Raw genomic sequence first — 15,728 nt, 5'->3', positions numbered from 1 at the left:
CCCTGGTCTGGGAAGATCTCACATGCCGCGGAGCAACTAAGCCCATGCGTCACAACTACTGAGCCTGCGAGCCACAACTACTGAGCCCACGTGCCTAGAGCCCGTGCTCCGCAACAAGAGAAGCCACTGCAGTGAAAAGCCCGCGCACCACAACAAAGCGTAGCCCCCACTTGCCGCAACAAGAGAAAGCCTGTATGCAGCAACGAAGATCCAACACTGCCAAAAATAAATAAATGAATATATTTATTAAAAAAAAGAGAAACCAGAAAACTGGAGTTAATCTCTTGACTTTTAAGCGTTGGTAACTAATTTAAATTCTACTAAAACATGGTGCGGACTAAACTTTCCTCTTTCAAAGTGTGGTCCAGACACCTGCAGCCATCACCTGGGAGCTCAGTGAGACCTGCAGACTCTCAGGCTCCAGCCCAGGCCAGAATCTGCATTTTTAGCGAGCTCTTCCAGGTGATTCGAGTACACTTTAAAGTGAGAACCCCTGGATTAAACAAAATAGATAAGGGAGCTGGACATGCCCCTGACTCAGGTTAAGCAGCCCCACCTGTCAAAATCTAGGGGTCCCTCAATTCCACGATTCCGCATTCGGATGCCGCTCCAGGGGTCCTTTTATTGTATCAATTTATTCAAGTGGTAGAAAAACCCTCTGGGCGGCAGGACAAAATAGAGAGCCTGTAAACATGATTTCACCCCTCTTCCCTTTAAGGAGCTTCCCATAACAGGAAACAGAATTCTAGTTGGCAAGTTCGGTGATGAGGTCTGTGAAAAAGGGTCCCCTGATGTGGCCATAGTCTCTTCACCCCATCCGAGGGGGCTGGCTGGACCCTGCCACTTGGCCACGGTTCGGTCATCATGAGTTCCACTGGCAGCGGCCCCTGCCCCCGGAGGCCGGAGGCTCTTTGGCAGCAGCGGGGCAGGCCCTTGGGGGACAGACCTCGTGAACAGCAGGCACAGGCAGGCGGGGAAGGAGGCAGAGTCTCTCCAGGGCGCACTGTATTGCTAGGGCTGCATGTGCCACGGCAGGCGGCCAGGTGAGGGGCTGAGGCACAGGTGCTGTCAGAAGCCTGGCTTGGCACGTGGGTCGAGACCACCCAGATGGTCAGAGGCCTTGGAACTTACCCTGCAGAAGCCAGAGCTCATGGAAACGAGCCTCCAGTACAGGTCGTGACGGGCAGCTGGAGGCTTCAGTCCTTGAAGGGGTTACAGGTGTCACCTGCTGGCTCCTTCTCAGCAGCCGGGAGCTCCCCGTTCATCTCCTGCAGTGGGTGGTACACGTAGGCCCCATCCAGGTGCCGGCTCCTCGCTGCCCTTGAGCCGAGGAATAAGCACACGTTTGCCACCGTGCTGATCAGCAGAAGGAAAACCAGGGCCAAGGTGATGGCCAGCCAGGTGGTCCTGGGGGCAAGAGAGAAACCCCGAACGGGGACACTGTTGGGCGATTCGGGCTGGGGATGTGCTGGAGGGGCTCCCTCCCTCCCCTCACTTGGCTCCTCCTCCCAGAACAGGGGCACAGGGTCGGGGGCCTCCAGGGACCACACAGGAACTGTCGAGGAACAAACGGGCCTGGTGGGGTGGGGGGCACACTCCACGCATGTTCGGCAGCAGCGGGGACAGCTGTTATGTGGGACTAAGGCCGGTGCGGCCACATCTCCTGATATTTCAAGAGCAGCCGTGGAAAAAAAAAGACTTTTACGTGAACGTTACTGAGTTTCAGATGTTGCTAATAAGTGTTAATCTCAATGGGTACAGGCCACATATAATTCAGCTGGGGACCTAATCTGCCCCAGGAGGCAGCAGTTTGCATTCTGTGCTTCCGGGGATGTTGACAACAGAGGCTGGGTTCTCTCCAGGGTCCTCAAAGCACACAGAGCAGGGAGGACCCGCACCCCTTCCTCCAAGGCAGGGAGCTGGCGGGGACAGGTGGGGTCCTTCAGTGATCTTTTTTCCTTCACGCGAGTCTTTGTCTAAAGCCCTCAACGCAAAAGCAGACTGCTCGGGCAGCAGGGCCTGCAGCCGTGCCCCTCAGCACCCCATGGCTCCCCTTTCCCTCACTGCAGGACCACGTGGTCTCACACCCGAGGAGCCTGAGCTTGGGGTGCAGGGCTCCCGGGAACCACTGTCCCTGCTCCGCTGCATTTCCCAGCACACTTCCAGGATTTTCCTCCAGGCCCCACCCGACTCACAGGGTCAGGACCTCCAGGAGGGATCTGGGATCTGCGTTTGTGATGAGCTCCCAGGTGCTGCCTCCAGGACAAGGCCAAGGGGCTTTTCATTCACACCTACACCTGCTTCCCACTTTGAGGGGATGGGGCTGGGCAGGGCACCCAGGGGGCTATGGGACGTGAGAACCATGAGAAGAGAGGTTCTCCAAGTGGGGCTCCCAGACCGACAGCATTGGTTCTTGAACCCAGCTCTCTCTTTTAATACACTCCCCTGGAGATCAAGTTGAAGACCCCCTGCACTAGAAAATAAAGACCCAACACGAGGGGTGAACACCCCCAGGTGTCAGAGAAATGACATGAACTGCTCAGGGCCTCGTGCTTCTTGCACCAGAAGCTGAGAAAAAAAGCCCACACCCTGCCGCCTAGATTCCACTGCGGTGGTGGCCAGGGTCCTTCTCAGCATCTCCCTGGACAGCACAGGTGGCTGCGAGCATCACCTAGGACTCTCCCTGTGCTTATATCAGAGAATTGTCATCTGGTGCCCAGTTGCCACTTCCTAGCCCTGCCCAGGCCCTGAGCAGAGGCCACGCCTCGAAGGCAGAGGGAGGGGGGATTCCTCCCACCCCTGCAGCAGCTCCCAGAAAAGCACCTACCTGGTGAAAAGGGAGAGTTCTCCTGCCCGCAGGGTGTCCTCGGGTGGCGGGAGACACTGCTTCACTGCAAGATGCCAGGGAGAGGCTGAAGGTTGGGAGAGGAGGGGTCTGCCCCCTGCTGTCCCCGGGGAGCCTGGGAGGGGCAGTACCTTGGGAGAGGATGCTGTTCAAGGTGCGTGACCAGGCGAGGCTGCAGTTGCCGGTCTGGGGGTCGCAGGGACACTGGTGCTCACACTTGCAAGGGCTCTGGCAGCCTGGCCCATACCAGCCAAGGGGACACTCTGCAGGGAGGAGCCAGGAGGACAGAGGTGGAGGCCTCGGTGGCAGGGCCTCTCTCTGCACTGCCGGATGGGCCCAGGGGTGTGCTGAGCTGAGCCGATGCAGAAGCATCCCCTGGGCAGGGCTCCCTCCTGGCTGAGTCAGGGGCCCCTTCCAGCTTACCCTGCACACAGATGTCTCCAGTGAAGCCAGGGGGACAGGCGCAGGTCCCCCGAACTGGGTCACAGGTGGCTCCATTATGACACTGACACTTCTTGGCACAGTCCTCCCCGAAGGAGCCGTTGGTGCACGCTGGGATGGGGGAAGCAGGGCCTTTGCAAAATCTGGTCCTGCCCCCCAACCCCACCCCAGGCTGAGGCCAACGGGATTGCAAACGCATCTCTCTTGCCCCGAGTGGCCCTGTAGGTTCACATGTTCTTCCAACAGATAGTTCTGGAGAAGTTGGTACGTGGCAGGCCCCGAGGCTGTGGTCTCATGGAGGGCAGGCAGCCAGCAAGCCAGAAAACAGGTGTCAAAGGACAAGGGAGGACACACGCTGGAGGGACGGGACCGAGTGTGGCAGCAGCAAAGCACTGAGGAGGTGGGGTGGGGAGGCCTCTGAGGACCTGACGTTGAGGCTTGGAGAGCAGGGCGTGGCTGGAGCCCCCAGGGCCTGGCAGGTCATGCTGAGGAGTTCAAATTTTTCACTCAGAGCCAAAGAAAGCCACTAAGGGTTTAAGCTATGGAGGGTTAAAAGTGCGTTGAGCTGTGTCCTCCCAAAGATATGTTCTAATCTCCAGAACCTGTGAATGTGAGCTTATTTGAAAACAGGGTCTTTGCAGATGCAATTAAGTTCAGGATCTTGAAATGAGAACATCCTGCACTTAAGGTGGACCCAAGCCCAGTGGCCTGGGGTCCTTGTAAGAAGACAGAGCGGGAGACTGGAAACAGACAGGGGAGAAGGCTGTGCCTGTGAAGTCAGAGGCAGAGACGGGGGTGATGCAGCCACCAGCCCAGGAATGCATGGGGCCCCCAGAAGCTGGAAGAGGCAGGAAGGACCCTCCCCCAGACCTTTCAGTGCCAGTGCAGCCCTACTGACCCCTTGATTATGGAGTTCCAGCCTCCAGAACTGTGAGAGAATAAAGTAGTGTTTTAAGCCTGAGTTGGTGGAATCTGTCGCAGCAGCCCCAGGACACTAATACAGTGATTTACACGTGAGGCAAAAGCATAAGACAAGAGGGAAGCGACTTGCAGACCAGGGGGCAGGGATAAAGGCAGCTGAGGCTCGCAGCTGCCAGGCTCACCCTCTCCCGTGTGCCCGGGGGGCCGGGGAGGAGGCTGGCCTGGTGGCTTTTACCTTCACTGCAGTTGGACCCCGTCCATCCAGCTTTGCAGCGGCAGCCGGCTGCCAAGACAAGACCGAGAAGGTCAGGTGAGGGCCCAGGCAGGGCTGGGGCAGTGAGAGCGGGGAGCCCAGGCTGGAGCTGCCTCCCAAAGAGCCCCACTCACTCTCCGTGCAGAGCCCATGCTGGCTGCAGTTGGCGGGGCCACAGTCCAGCTCGCTGCAGGCGGCGCCCCGCCAGAAGCGCCCCGTGCACTGGCAGCGCCCCTCCACGCAAGTCCCGTGGCCGTTGCAGTCAGACGGCTGGCAGCGGGGCTCGTGCACACACACCACGGTGGACACGCGGCGAGGACAGCGCCACATGTTGTCCTGGCTGCAGAGGAAACAGGAGTGTGAAGAGAGGATGAAGTGCTGGCCACCCCAGCAACCCCTCAAACCCCTCCACTGCAGCCCCTGAGGGCTGCCTTTCCCTGCCTCTCTTCATTGTCCCTTCTCCAGCCTTTTACAGGTTCTTCCCACCCCCAACAATCCCTTCCACCCCAGGGCCTTTGCACATGCTCTTCTATGCCCAGAAGGCTCTCCCACGCCCATCTAGCCCCTCATCCTCCAGATCTCAGCTCATGCTTCACTATCCTCAGGTCTTCCCTGACCAATCACCCCCTTCCATCGGCCTGGGCAGTGTTGGTACACTACATATACTTCCTGTAAGCAGCGAGAAGCAGGGGTCTTGGCTCCTCCTGCTCTCTGCTGAATTCCCAGAGCTGGGCACAGAGTAGGTACTCGATATTTGTCGAATGAGACAGTCGGGGACAAGCTTGGCCTTGGACCTCAACAAGGGGGCTCTTGTATGCTTACCAGTGATCGGACGGGTAACTGGCCAAGGTCCCGTTGAGCACGAAGGTGGCAGAGCCCCCTCCATCCAGGTTGATGGCATTGACCACGTTCTGTTTCAGCAGGAACTCCGCCATCTCCCACAGGTTAATGCTGCGGCACAAGACCAGTGCTACTGACCTTGCCACAGCCGTTAATGTGGCAATTCTGGGTTAATGCATCTTACTTTCCACAGTGAACAGTATCACACACCCGCTATGGCAGGCAAATTTCTAAGTGCCCCGCCAAAGGTGTCCTGTCCCAATCCCGGGAAGCTATGACTATGACAAGAGATCACTCTCCTGATCATGTTATGATACATGGCACAGCTGTCTGCAAATGGGCACACTGTCCTGGATTATCTGGGTGGCCCCAGTGGAATCACAGGAGCCCTTAAAAGCAGAGAGCTTTCTATGGCTGAGGCAGAAAAGGAAGTGAGAGAGATTGGAAATACAAGGGGATTAGATGGATTTGACACACCTTTTGCAGCTTGAAGATGTACAAGAGAAGGGTATATACATAAGGGGGAATGTGGGCAGCCTCATGAGTGGAGAGGCCCCCAGCCAGCAATGACACAAAGACCTCAGTCCTACAACTCCAAGGAACTGTATTCTGCCAACAACCTGAATGAGTTGGGAAGAGGATTCTTCCCCAGAAGCTGCAGATAAGCACCCTGCCTGGCCAACAGCTGGATTTTGTCTATGGGGCACCCTGAACAGAGAACTCAATTGGGCCCCCCCCCCACCCACTGACTCCTGACCTACAGAGCTTTGATCTAACAAATCAGTGCTGCCTGTGCTAATTTGTTACACAGCAACAGCAGACTAGTGCACTCACTTTACAGAGGAGGAAACAGCAGCTCAGAGAGGTCAAATGACTTGTCTATGGCCACAGAGCCAGCAGATGGCCAAGCTAGGATTGGAACCGAGGTCTACTCCCAGCTAACTTTGTGATAATTTCCTTTCACCCAATCAGAGCTCAGGAGAGATGAGGCCCTAAGTTGGCGAGACTGAGAGCAAGTGTGTGGAAGATGATGAGTTCTTGGAAGTGGGACAGATCTAGGGACCCTCTGCCTGTGGGAAGACAAGGAACAGATGGGTGCGAACATCCCCACAGAACAGCTGGAGGTCAGAAGGGCAGCTGCTGGTGGGCAGAAGTTCCTCAGAGCAAGACTCAGCCCAGGCCTAGAGGCCCTGGCTCACAGCACTCACCCCCGCTGCTCCGTCTGCCCATCCACGTGGAAGAGCACCAGCTGCCCCTCCCGGTCGTGGCCCACGGCTGTCCTGGCTGACATCACGTTCACAAATTTGCTGAAGGAACCTGAAGGAAAGGCAGCCTGGCTGATCACCTGGCCCTTCGGGAGGCCTACTAAGCTCTGCCTGCCACTTCCTGCCAGTCCCTCTCCACAGAGACACCACTCTCCACCTCCAGGTCTATGCATGCAACATCTCCCTTCCCGTGCCCCGCCCCAGTCAGTCTCCACAGAGTAGCCAAAGGGCTGTTCTTCAATGTAAATCAAGATCAAACTCCAGGCGAAAATGCTCCAACAGCCTCCACTGTCCTTAGAACAAAATCCAAATGCCTTACCAAGGCCTGGCATGACCTCCTTAGCCTGCTTCTTCTACCTCATCTCCTGGGGGCCCACCCCTCTGAACACCCTGCAGCCACTTTCTACTTCTGGCTGGACTGCACTTCTCCCCAGCTCTTCCCATGGCTTGCGCCTTCTGATCTAAGTCACCTCCTCCATGAGGCCTTCCCTGACTGCACAGTCTAAAACAGCCCATTTCCACATCAGGGCCATGGGGAACCTTCCCTGTCCCAGTATTCCATATCCCAGTGGTTCTCAAAATCGAATGTCCATCAGAATCACACAGGGGGCTCCTTAGAACACACACTCTTGGGCCTCACCCCCAGGGATTCTGATTCCGTAGCGTTGAGGCACAGGGGTAGGGGCTGAAGTTCTGCATTTATAACAGTTCCCTCGGTGATGCTGATGGTCCACAGACATTTTAGGAACACTTCTCTATTCTCTTGTGCATAGCTCCTTTCCTCCAACTTTTTCTTTCTTAGCACTTACCACTTCTTTTCAGTATGTTTATATCTATTTCCTTTCTTATATATTCCACAAAGCAGGAATCTTATCTGCTTTAATCCCCACTGATCCCCAATACCTAGAATAGTACTTGTTGAAAGACTTCCCCCACCACCCGACTGGTTCTGGTTTTCAAGAGGCTTGTTGCCAACACCCCCACTCATCACCCACATCTCATCATACTCACTGCCCCTCCCCCACCTGTCTCCTGTGTCTCATCGCACTCAGCCGCCTGACTCTCGTTAATGTAGATGCTTCCATTGCGAATCAGCCACACGACCCCACTCAGCAGCTGCACAAACGGATTCTCAGTGTCCAGCACCTCCTCTTCAGACAGGTACCTAGACACAGGGAAAGCATGAGATTCAGTCAACAGCACTGGCAGCTGCAGGTAGTGCCCTCCCCCCCTCCCCACTACCCCCGCCCGCCCCACCGCCTGGCTACTTGATTCCTCCTCATGCCCAGGAACCTGCCTGGTCCTGGAAGCAATCTTTGCAAACAGTCCACGCATCCCAATCTCCACTTCATTTAACAGAAACAACCATCCCCAACAGTTCACAAGTCCACCTATGGCCCTCAATCTCTCAGGCCGTCACCCCAGCCAAACTACCATCTGATACCTGCGACAGCCTCTTAATTGGCCTCCTTGCTTCTACTACGGCCCAACCAGCCTAGTATCCAGCAGGGTCAGAGCAAACTTTTAAATAACCAAAGTCAAAATAAATAAATGACCAAAGTCGGTCCTGTCCTCCTCTGATATTTTGCTCCTTCCTTCAGTCCCTCACACACACCAAGCCCCTCTGCACCTCTGAGCCTTAGTGCTTGCTGTTTCTTCTGACTGCAGTGCTCTTCCTCCAGTTCTGACTCTGGCTGATTTGTGATTAATTTTCATGTCTCAACTCAAAGGTCACCTCCTCAGACAAGTCTTTCCTCATCACCTTCCCGAAACTCAACACTCTATTTACAATCTGTTCAACCTGTTCATTACTTCACTGCACATACACAATTTGAATTAACTTAATTATCTCCCTGGGTTTTGTTTATTTTTCCTAGTAATGGGGGGGGGGTGTCCTTTTTTGAAGGCCAAAGACTGTACTTTTTCACAGCTATATCCCCAGTACGCAGCACATTGACCGACACAAAGCAAGCGCTACAAGATACTGGAAAATAAATAAACTCTACAAGGAAGGCATTACTTTCCCAATCCTGAAGATGAGAAAACGGAGGCTCAGTTTGGTTAGGGGACTTGAACACGGCAGCACGGCTACACCTCAACTCTCAGGCCCTCTGCTCTAGAATCTAGGGCCTAGACAGGGACTCCCTGCCTCCTCACCCGGTGACCAGGGTCCCGTCGCGGCGGATCCCGAACTGCGCGTTCTGCAGCCCCCCGGCGCTGCTCACCCGCCGCCCGTCGCTCACAACGTTCCCCAGGCACTCGCCCCTGTCCATGCGGAAGAAGCCGCCATTCTGGGCGACGCTGCAGCCGGCCGCCCGCGCCGTCTCCTCCACGGTGGCGCGGCGCCTTGAAGCGCAGCCGCCGGGCTCGCCAGGCTCCAGCACCGAGAAGGTGCGCAGGGGCTCGGCGGCCCGCGTCAGGTGGCCGGCCACTGCGCGGTCTGCGAAGTGCGAGACGAAGATGCGTACGGTGGGACCGCGGGCGCCGGGGTTTGAGGGGGACGGCGGCCAGCTCTCGTGCTCGCGGCTGCCGGCGCGCACCCTTGTGCAGTCCCGGGCAGAGCGCGCCCGCGCGCGGGAGTAAGGCAGCAGCAAGTCATCGTCGCGGGAGGCCCTGCTGGGATGGGGCAGACGTGAGCTCGGAGTACTGTGCCCGGGTCTGGGGGAACCCCCCCAACGAGGCTTGCCCCCGGCAGCTGTACTCACCCCGAGCCGAGGTCGCCGGACGCCTCACCGAGGAAGCCGCGCAGTGAAATGAAGACGAGAAGGCAGCGACCCATGGAGGCCGCCATATTGGACTCGCGCCTCCGGTCACGTGGGCCCACCCCACATGACTCAGGACTGCTGGTGGCAGCTTTTAGCTCTGAGTTGCTTATACTTTTTTGGAAATCCCGAGATCGCTTCCTGTAATTTACTATGTTATTTTAGAAGGGGCGGGCGCTGGGGTGGCGGGAAGTTTTTACGTTGATGTAATTTGAAGTCTATGTAAAGTTAAAAAAAGTAGTATAAAGAATTCTCGTATACTTTTTACTTATCTTTACCAATTGTTAACGTTTGCGCTTTATTCATAGACTTTTTTTTTTTTTTTTGGAACCATTTGCAGCCAAGCTATGGACATCGTGAGCCTTCACCTAAACACTTTTTGTATCCTCTACAGAATATTTTCTTACATAAGCACAGGTCAAGTAAAATTAGGACATTTCACAGGTCAAGTAAAATTAGGACATTTCACATTGATAGAGTTCTATTAACTAATCCACAGGTCACGTTCAAATGTTGACAGTTGTCCACATAGCGTCCTTTGTAGCTCGCCCAAGGCAGTGTCCAGGGTTAGGTGGCCTTTTGGTGCCACTGTAATGCATGGGTCACCCAGGCGCCGGCACAAGTCTAGTTGTCCTTCAGTGCCAAGAGTTCTCAGAGCCAGGCCAGCCCCTTTCCACAGTGAGCACCGTTAGTGCTTGAACTCAGGTCTTTCTTTGAGCCACTGCTGATAACAAGCAGGACCCTGTGGGGCTCCTGGGCACGACAACCTTTCTGTGTCCCCTATTTCTTTTGACTACAGGAAATAGGTTTCATTCAGCCTCCTTGACCTTCCCTGAGTTCCAAAGGGCAGGTTCAAACATTTGCTAATCAGGGAAGGGAGGGGATGCGGAGATAAGGGAGGAGCAGTCAAGAAACAATAGTGCAGCCTCGGGGCAGAGTCCTGGTTCCTCCTCAAGGGACACACATAATATCTTTGAGCTGTTTTGCAGATACTGAAACCCCCACCAGGTGGGAGAAGTTAACTGTATGCTGCCCACAAACACTAGACCCCGGACTCGTTGGAACCAGAAGGTTGATGATGCCGACTCCCACTTACCTCACCACCAACCAATCAGAAGAAAGTCCACGAGCTGATCACGCCCTCCTCTTTGAACCATTACTATAAAACTCCTCACTAACTCCTCCAGGTTAGGACACATAGTTTTGAGGGCATTAGCCTGCTGGGGCTCCCTTTCCCTGGTAAAGCAATAAGGCTATTCTTTCCTACTTCACTCAAAACTCTGTCTCCGAGACTTAATTCAGTGTCAGGGTACAGAGGCTGGATTCGGCTTCAGTGCCCCTTAGAGCCAGTCAGGGTCAGTATACTGGGTTGGATAGTATCTCCCCAAATTTACATCCTTCCCAGAGCCTTAGAATGTGATCTTATTTGGAAATAGGATCTTTGCAGGTGTGATTAGTTAAGATGAGGTCAAACTAGGGTAGGGTGGGCCCTAAATTCAATCTGACTGGTGTCCTTAGAAGAGACTGGTGTCCTTAGAAGAAGCGAAGAGACAGACACACACAGAGGGAAGAAGACCACGTGAGGACAGAGGCAGAGCCTGGAGTGATGCAGCTACAAACCAAGTGATGCCCAAGATTGCTGGCAACCACCAGAAGCTAGAAGAGAGGCACAGAAAATATTCTTCCCTCCAGGCTTCAGAGAGAGAGCAGAGCCCTGCTGACACCTTAATTTCGGAACTAATACTGTCAGAGACCTCAAATGGGCTCCCACCACTGGCTCTGGGGCCTTGGGGGAACCACAATTAGTTCACTTTAGTGAATCACATTCAAAGTGACTGATCCTCTGGGAGTTAAATGACCTGGCCTGATGCAAATGTATTGATGTGGAGTGAATGTCTTGCTGATCTTTATATCCAGGTGCCAAAAATCATCAGCAAACAAGCCAAAGTCTGCCACCAACTTCCCTGCCCCTGGAAGTCCTCTGTTCTCAGTCAACTAGGAGTTGCAGTTGGCAGGCAGTCTATGGCAAGTTCTGACCTTTATTCTTCTCCCTACTTAGATGTTTTTCACTCCTTTGCCAAATTGTTGTAAGTGTAAGAGGGAGAACAAATCTGACTCCACATTAGATCTGTTTCTTTAACTTTCGTATTCTATTGCTTTTGCTACAAGTTAAGAATGTTGCCTATAGCCTGAAATATACAGGATAGCCCATTCTCAAGCCTCTGACCTTTAAAGGTATAACACTTTTCCATTCATATGGAGATAAAAAGTTGCAGAACAGAGGATAACATTTATCCTGTTGGAGGTTTACATGAACATTGTAACCTGACCTTTGTGGGCAGCTGCAAGAACAAAGGATTCTGGCACCAAGAAGTCTGCAACAACCAACAACACCCCTTTCCCTTTTTAGTATAAAAGAAGCCTGAATTCTAATTTGGGTAAGATGGGTCTTCGGGACACTAAGTAATAGGGAAGAACCTTTTGTATTCTATTACAAGTTAACCACTAAAGGCATGTTGCCTATAAGCTTAAATTATACATACTAGGCGATCTCTGGGAACCCTGCCTCCCAGGTAATGAGCATTAAGCTAAAATACCTTTGTTTAGTTCACAGGAAACATCCTGACCAGGCCCACCTGTGAATGACTGCAGGGAGGAAGAAATTAACACATCTCCTCTGGAGGCTGATGGAAGCCAGGAAGTGTTTGACTTTGCTCCCTCTTTTTAAAAATTAATTAATTAATTATTTGGCTGTGCCAGTTCTTAGTAGTGGCACACAGGATCTTTGTTGAGGCATGTGGGATCTAGTTCCCTGACCAGGGATCAAACTCAGGCCCCCTGCAGTGGGAGTGCAGAGTCTTAACCACTGGACCACCAGGGAAGTCCCTCTCCCTTTTAGTGTTTTTTCTATTTTTTAAAATAGATTTGTTTATTTATTTATTTATTTTGGCTGTGTTGGGTCTTCATTGCTGCACATGGGCTTTCTCTAGTTGTGGCGAATGGGGGCTACTCTTCGTTGCAGTGCGAGGGCTTCTCATTGTGGTGGCTTCTCTTGTTGCAGAGCACAGGCTCTAGGTGAGCAGGCTTCAGTAGTTGTGGCTCGCAGGCTCCAGAGAGCAGGCTCAGTAGTTGTGGCGCATGGGCTTAGTGGCTCCGCAGCATGTGGGATCCTCCAGGACCAGGGATTGAACCCTTGTCCCCCGCGTTGGCAGGCAGACTGCCAACCACTGCGCCACCGGGGAAGTCCCTCAGTTTGTTTTTTAACAAGCCCCAAAATACAGTTCTAGCCAAACCAGCTAACTAACCCAGGACTTCCTCCTTTGCTCACACCTACTTTTTTTTTTTTTAATAGATCTTTATTGGAGTATAATTGCTTCACAATATGGTGTTAGTTTCTGTTACACAACAAAGCACATCAGCCATATGCATACACATGTCCCCATATCCCCTCCCTCTTGAGCCTCCTTCCCCTCCTCCCTATCCCACCCCTCTAGGTCATCGCAAAGCACTGAGCCCATCTCCCTGTGCTATGCTGCTGCTTCCCACCAGCCAACTATTTTATATTCGATAGTGATATATGTCGATGCTGCTCTCACTTCACCCCAGCTTCCCCCTCCAACCCCATGTCCTGAGGTCCATTTTCTATGTCTATCTCTTCATTCCTGCCCAGCAACTAGGTTCATCAGTACCATTTTTCTTTTTTTTTTTTTGGTTCCATATATATGCGTTAGCATATGGTATTTGTTTTTCTCTTTCTGACTTACTTCACTCTGTATGACAGACTCTAGGTCCATCCACCTCACTACAAATAACTAAATTTCGTTTCTTTTTATGGCTGAGTAATATTCCACTGTATATATGTGCCACATCTTCTTTATCCATTCATCTGTCAGTGGACATTTAGGTGGGTTCCATGTCCTAGCTATTGTAAATAGTGCTGCAATGAACATTGTGGTACATGTGTCTTTTTGAATTATGGTTTTCTCAGGGTATATGCCCAGTAGTGGGATTGCTGGGTCATATGGTAGTTCTATTTTTAGTTTTTTAAAGGACTTCCATACCATTTTCCATAGTGAATGTATCAATTTACATTCCCACCAACAGTGCAGGAGGGTTCCCTTTTCACCACACCCTTTCCAGCATTTATTGTTTCTAGATTTTTTGATAATGGCCATTCTGACCAGCGTGAGGTGATACCTCATTGTAGTTTTGATTTGCATTTCTCTAATAATTAGCGATGTTGAGCATCTTTTCATGTGCCTCTTGGCCATCTGTATGTCTTCCTTGGTGAAATGTCTATTTAGTCACCCCTGAAAGTCCTGAATGTGACTCCATTTGTATTGAACATCCAATCTGGAGAGATAGCAAGGAGATTAGTGGTTGCCTGAGGGCCGGGGGGTGGAAACAGGGAGTGATTGCAAAGGACCCCAGAGGGTTTTAAGATAAAGCTGACAGGATGGGGGTTGGGGGTTGTGGCCTCTCCTTGGAGCCCTCAGTCCACAGGCTGTGACGGTTTATGGTGTACGTGGTTTACGTGTACTCTTCAGCTCTGAGTCATACATCTCCTGAAGATGCCTCTTCTGTTGCTGTTACCTTGTTCATACATTTTAGCAGGCTCTCTGGCTGGGAGCTCTGAGCCCCGGCAGGGCGTGGAATATAGGAAATAAGTTTCCCCCACTAAGAACACGAACAACGTTTATGCATTGGTATACGTTAATCAATCGAGGGAAAGAAGAAAGTTTAAGCAGTGTACCCAGTCTTTGCCTACTATAAACTCAGTCTGCTTGATTACGATTGTTTCCTATGCTTGTCTCCTCACCTGACTGTCATCTCTATGAGGGCAGAGACCACCTCTGCTTTTCACTGCTTTTCCCAGCACTTTGCACAGTGCCTGGTGCACTGGAGGTGTTTCACGGATATTTCTTGAATAAATGGATGGGAACAGGGTCCTTGTTTGTATTTTCAGCTGTATTTTCCATGCCCAGAGCACAGCTTGGCACACAGTATGTTCTTAATCAATATTTATTGAATGAATGGGTGGAGTATTTGTCTGGGAATGACATTGTTTGCTCGTAAATAATAGGCGACTGATAACACCCCAGAGGTGGTGTGGATGTTGGGTTTTCTAAGGAAACTCACAGCTAGGAGTCCCCCAGCTCATCTAAGCCTCAGGCAGTGTGCAAGGGGCTTAACCTGCACCATTTTATCAAATCCCTTCATGAATCCTAGAAGGTGGGTATCATTATGCTATCCATTATACAGAAAAGGAAATGGGGGCACAGAGAGGGCAAGCTACTGGCCCAAGGTCACACAGCTGTTAGCAGAGGAGGCAGCTGGCTCTGAAGCATGAGCCCTTAGCCCCTCTGCTCTCCTGCCCAGGAGGAACTTCTTTCTGGGGGGTGGGGGGCAGGGATGCATGTTTATTTTGGAGTCTGGGAAACCAAACTTGCTCTTATAAAACCCTTTTAGGAATTATAAACCAAGATCAATTTCTTCTGTCTGCACTGTGTTCTGTATCTCTTATGTAAAGTACTATGAGGGTATTTACAATATGCTAGAACCTGGCTTTGAGGTTTCCAGAGGCAGGAGGTTCTGTCATACGCTCCATGTGTGGGGGTGACCTTAGGGGCCCTCATCCTGCGTGGACTTGCCAGACCAGGCTCAACAATGTTCAAAGCCCAAGCCCTCTTCCACCAGCTAAAACTTGGACACACATCCTAAAGAGCCCGGTTTTTCTTTTCTTTTTTCCTATTTAATTCTGCGAACATCTATTAAACACTTCTCTGCTCCAGGCAGTACAGTAGGAGCTGGGCACACAAAGAGAGCACCATATAGCCCATGCCCTAAGGTGATTTAGCATCTGATGATAGAATCCACAAGTACACAAGTGTCAGAATAAGGTGCCCAAAGAGCCGTGTAAAAAAGAGGGAGGCAGGTGGGAGAACGGGAGAAGACTTCATGGGACAAGTGGCGTTCTAGGTGAATTTTACAGGACAAATAAAATCTTAACTGAACTGGGGGATGGGGTCAGGATGGGTAATCCAGATGGAAGAAAGGGAACAGTGAAGACCTGGGAAACACAGAGTGTCTTGGTGAAATGTTGCCGGGTCCAGTCTCCCTGACCACTGGTGTGGGAGGAGAGCAGAGGCACAGTCGCTGAGGGACAGAGAACCCAGGGACAGAGAATGGGACATGCTGACTTCAAGCTGATCTAGCTCTCGCTGTCACATCCCTTCCCTCCTGGTGGCTGAATGAGAATCCAGCCTGCATGTTTAACAGGAGACCTCAGGTGGTTCTGACGCAGGCAGCCACAGGCCACAGGTTGAGAAACTCTTCTAGGGAGGTCATGAGCAGTGACAGGTTGAGAAACTCTTCTAGGGAGGTCGTGAGCAGTGACAGAA

At 52.2% G+C, this 15,728-nt stretch overlaps 1 protein-coding gene across 3 annotated transcripts; it reads right to left on the bottom strand.

The window, feature by feature from the left end:
- Positions 1 to 312: 312 nt before the first annotated feature.
- NAGPA (N-acetylglucosamine-1-phosphodiester alpha-N-acetylglucosaminidase) lies at positions 313 to 9,388 on the bottom strand. 3 transcript variants are annotated; one of them, XM_057530249.1, is made up of 11 exons: positions 9,271 to 9,386; positions 8,723 to 9,181; positions 7,591 to 7,730; positions 6,509 to 6,617; positions 5,283 to 5,411; positions 4,595 to 4,800; positions 4,443 to 4,490; positions 3,269 to 3,397; positions 2,977 to 3,108; positions 2,828 to 2,891; positions 313 to 1,320 (listed from the first exon to the last, which is right to left on the bottom strand). In XM_057530249.1, the coding sequence occupies exons 1-11, from the start codon at positions 9,354 to 9,356 to the stop codon at positions 1,197 to 1,199; spliced, it is 1,626 nt and encodes a 541-aa protein (XP_057386232.1). In that variant the 5' UTR covers positions 9,357 to 9,386; the 3' UTR covers positions 313 to 1,196. The 3 variants fall into 3 exon arrangements, with proteins under 3 accessions (XP_057386232.1, XP_057386231.1, XP_007181570.2); XM_057530248.1 differs by having other exon boundaries at positions 314 to 1,407; XM_007181508.3 differs by having other exon boundaries at positions 315 to 1,407; positions 8,723 to 9,178; positions 9,271 to 9,388.
- Positions 9,389 to 15,728: the final 6,340 nt, after the last annotated feature.

This window comes from Balaenoptera acutorostrata, chromosome 15 (genome assembly GCF_949987535.1).
Source record: "Balaenoptera acutorostrata chromosome 15, mBalAcu1.1, whole genome shotgun sequence".
Lineage (NCBI taxonomy): Eukaryota > Metazoa > Chordata > Mammalia > Artiodactyla > Balaenopteridae > Balaenoptera > Balaenoptera acutorostrata.
Note: the sequence above shows the minus strand (reverse complement) of the source record. Positions and strands in the feature narration are given on the sequence as shown.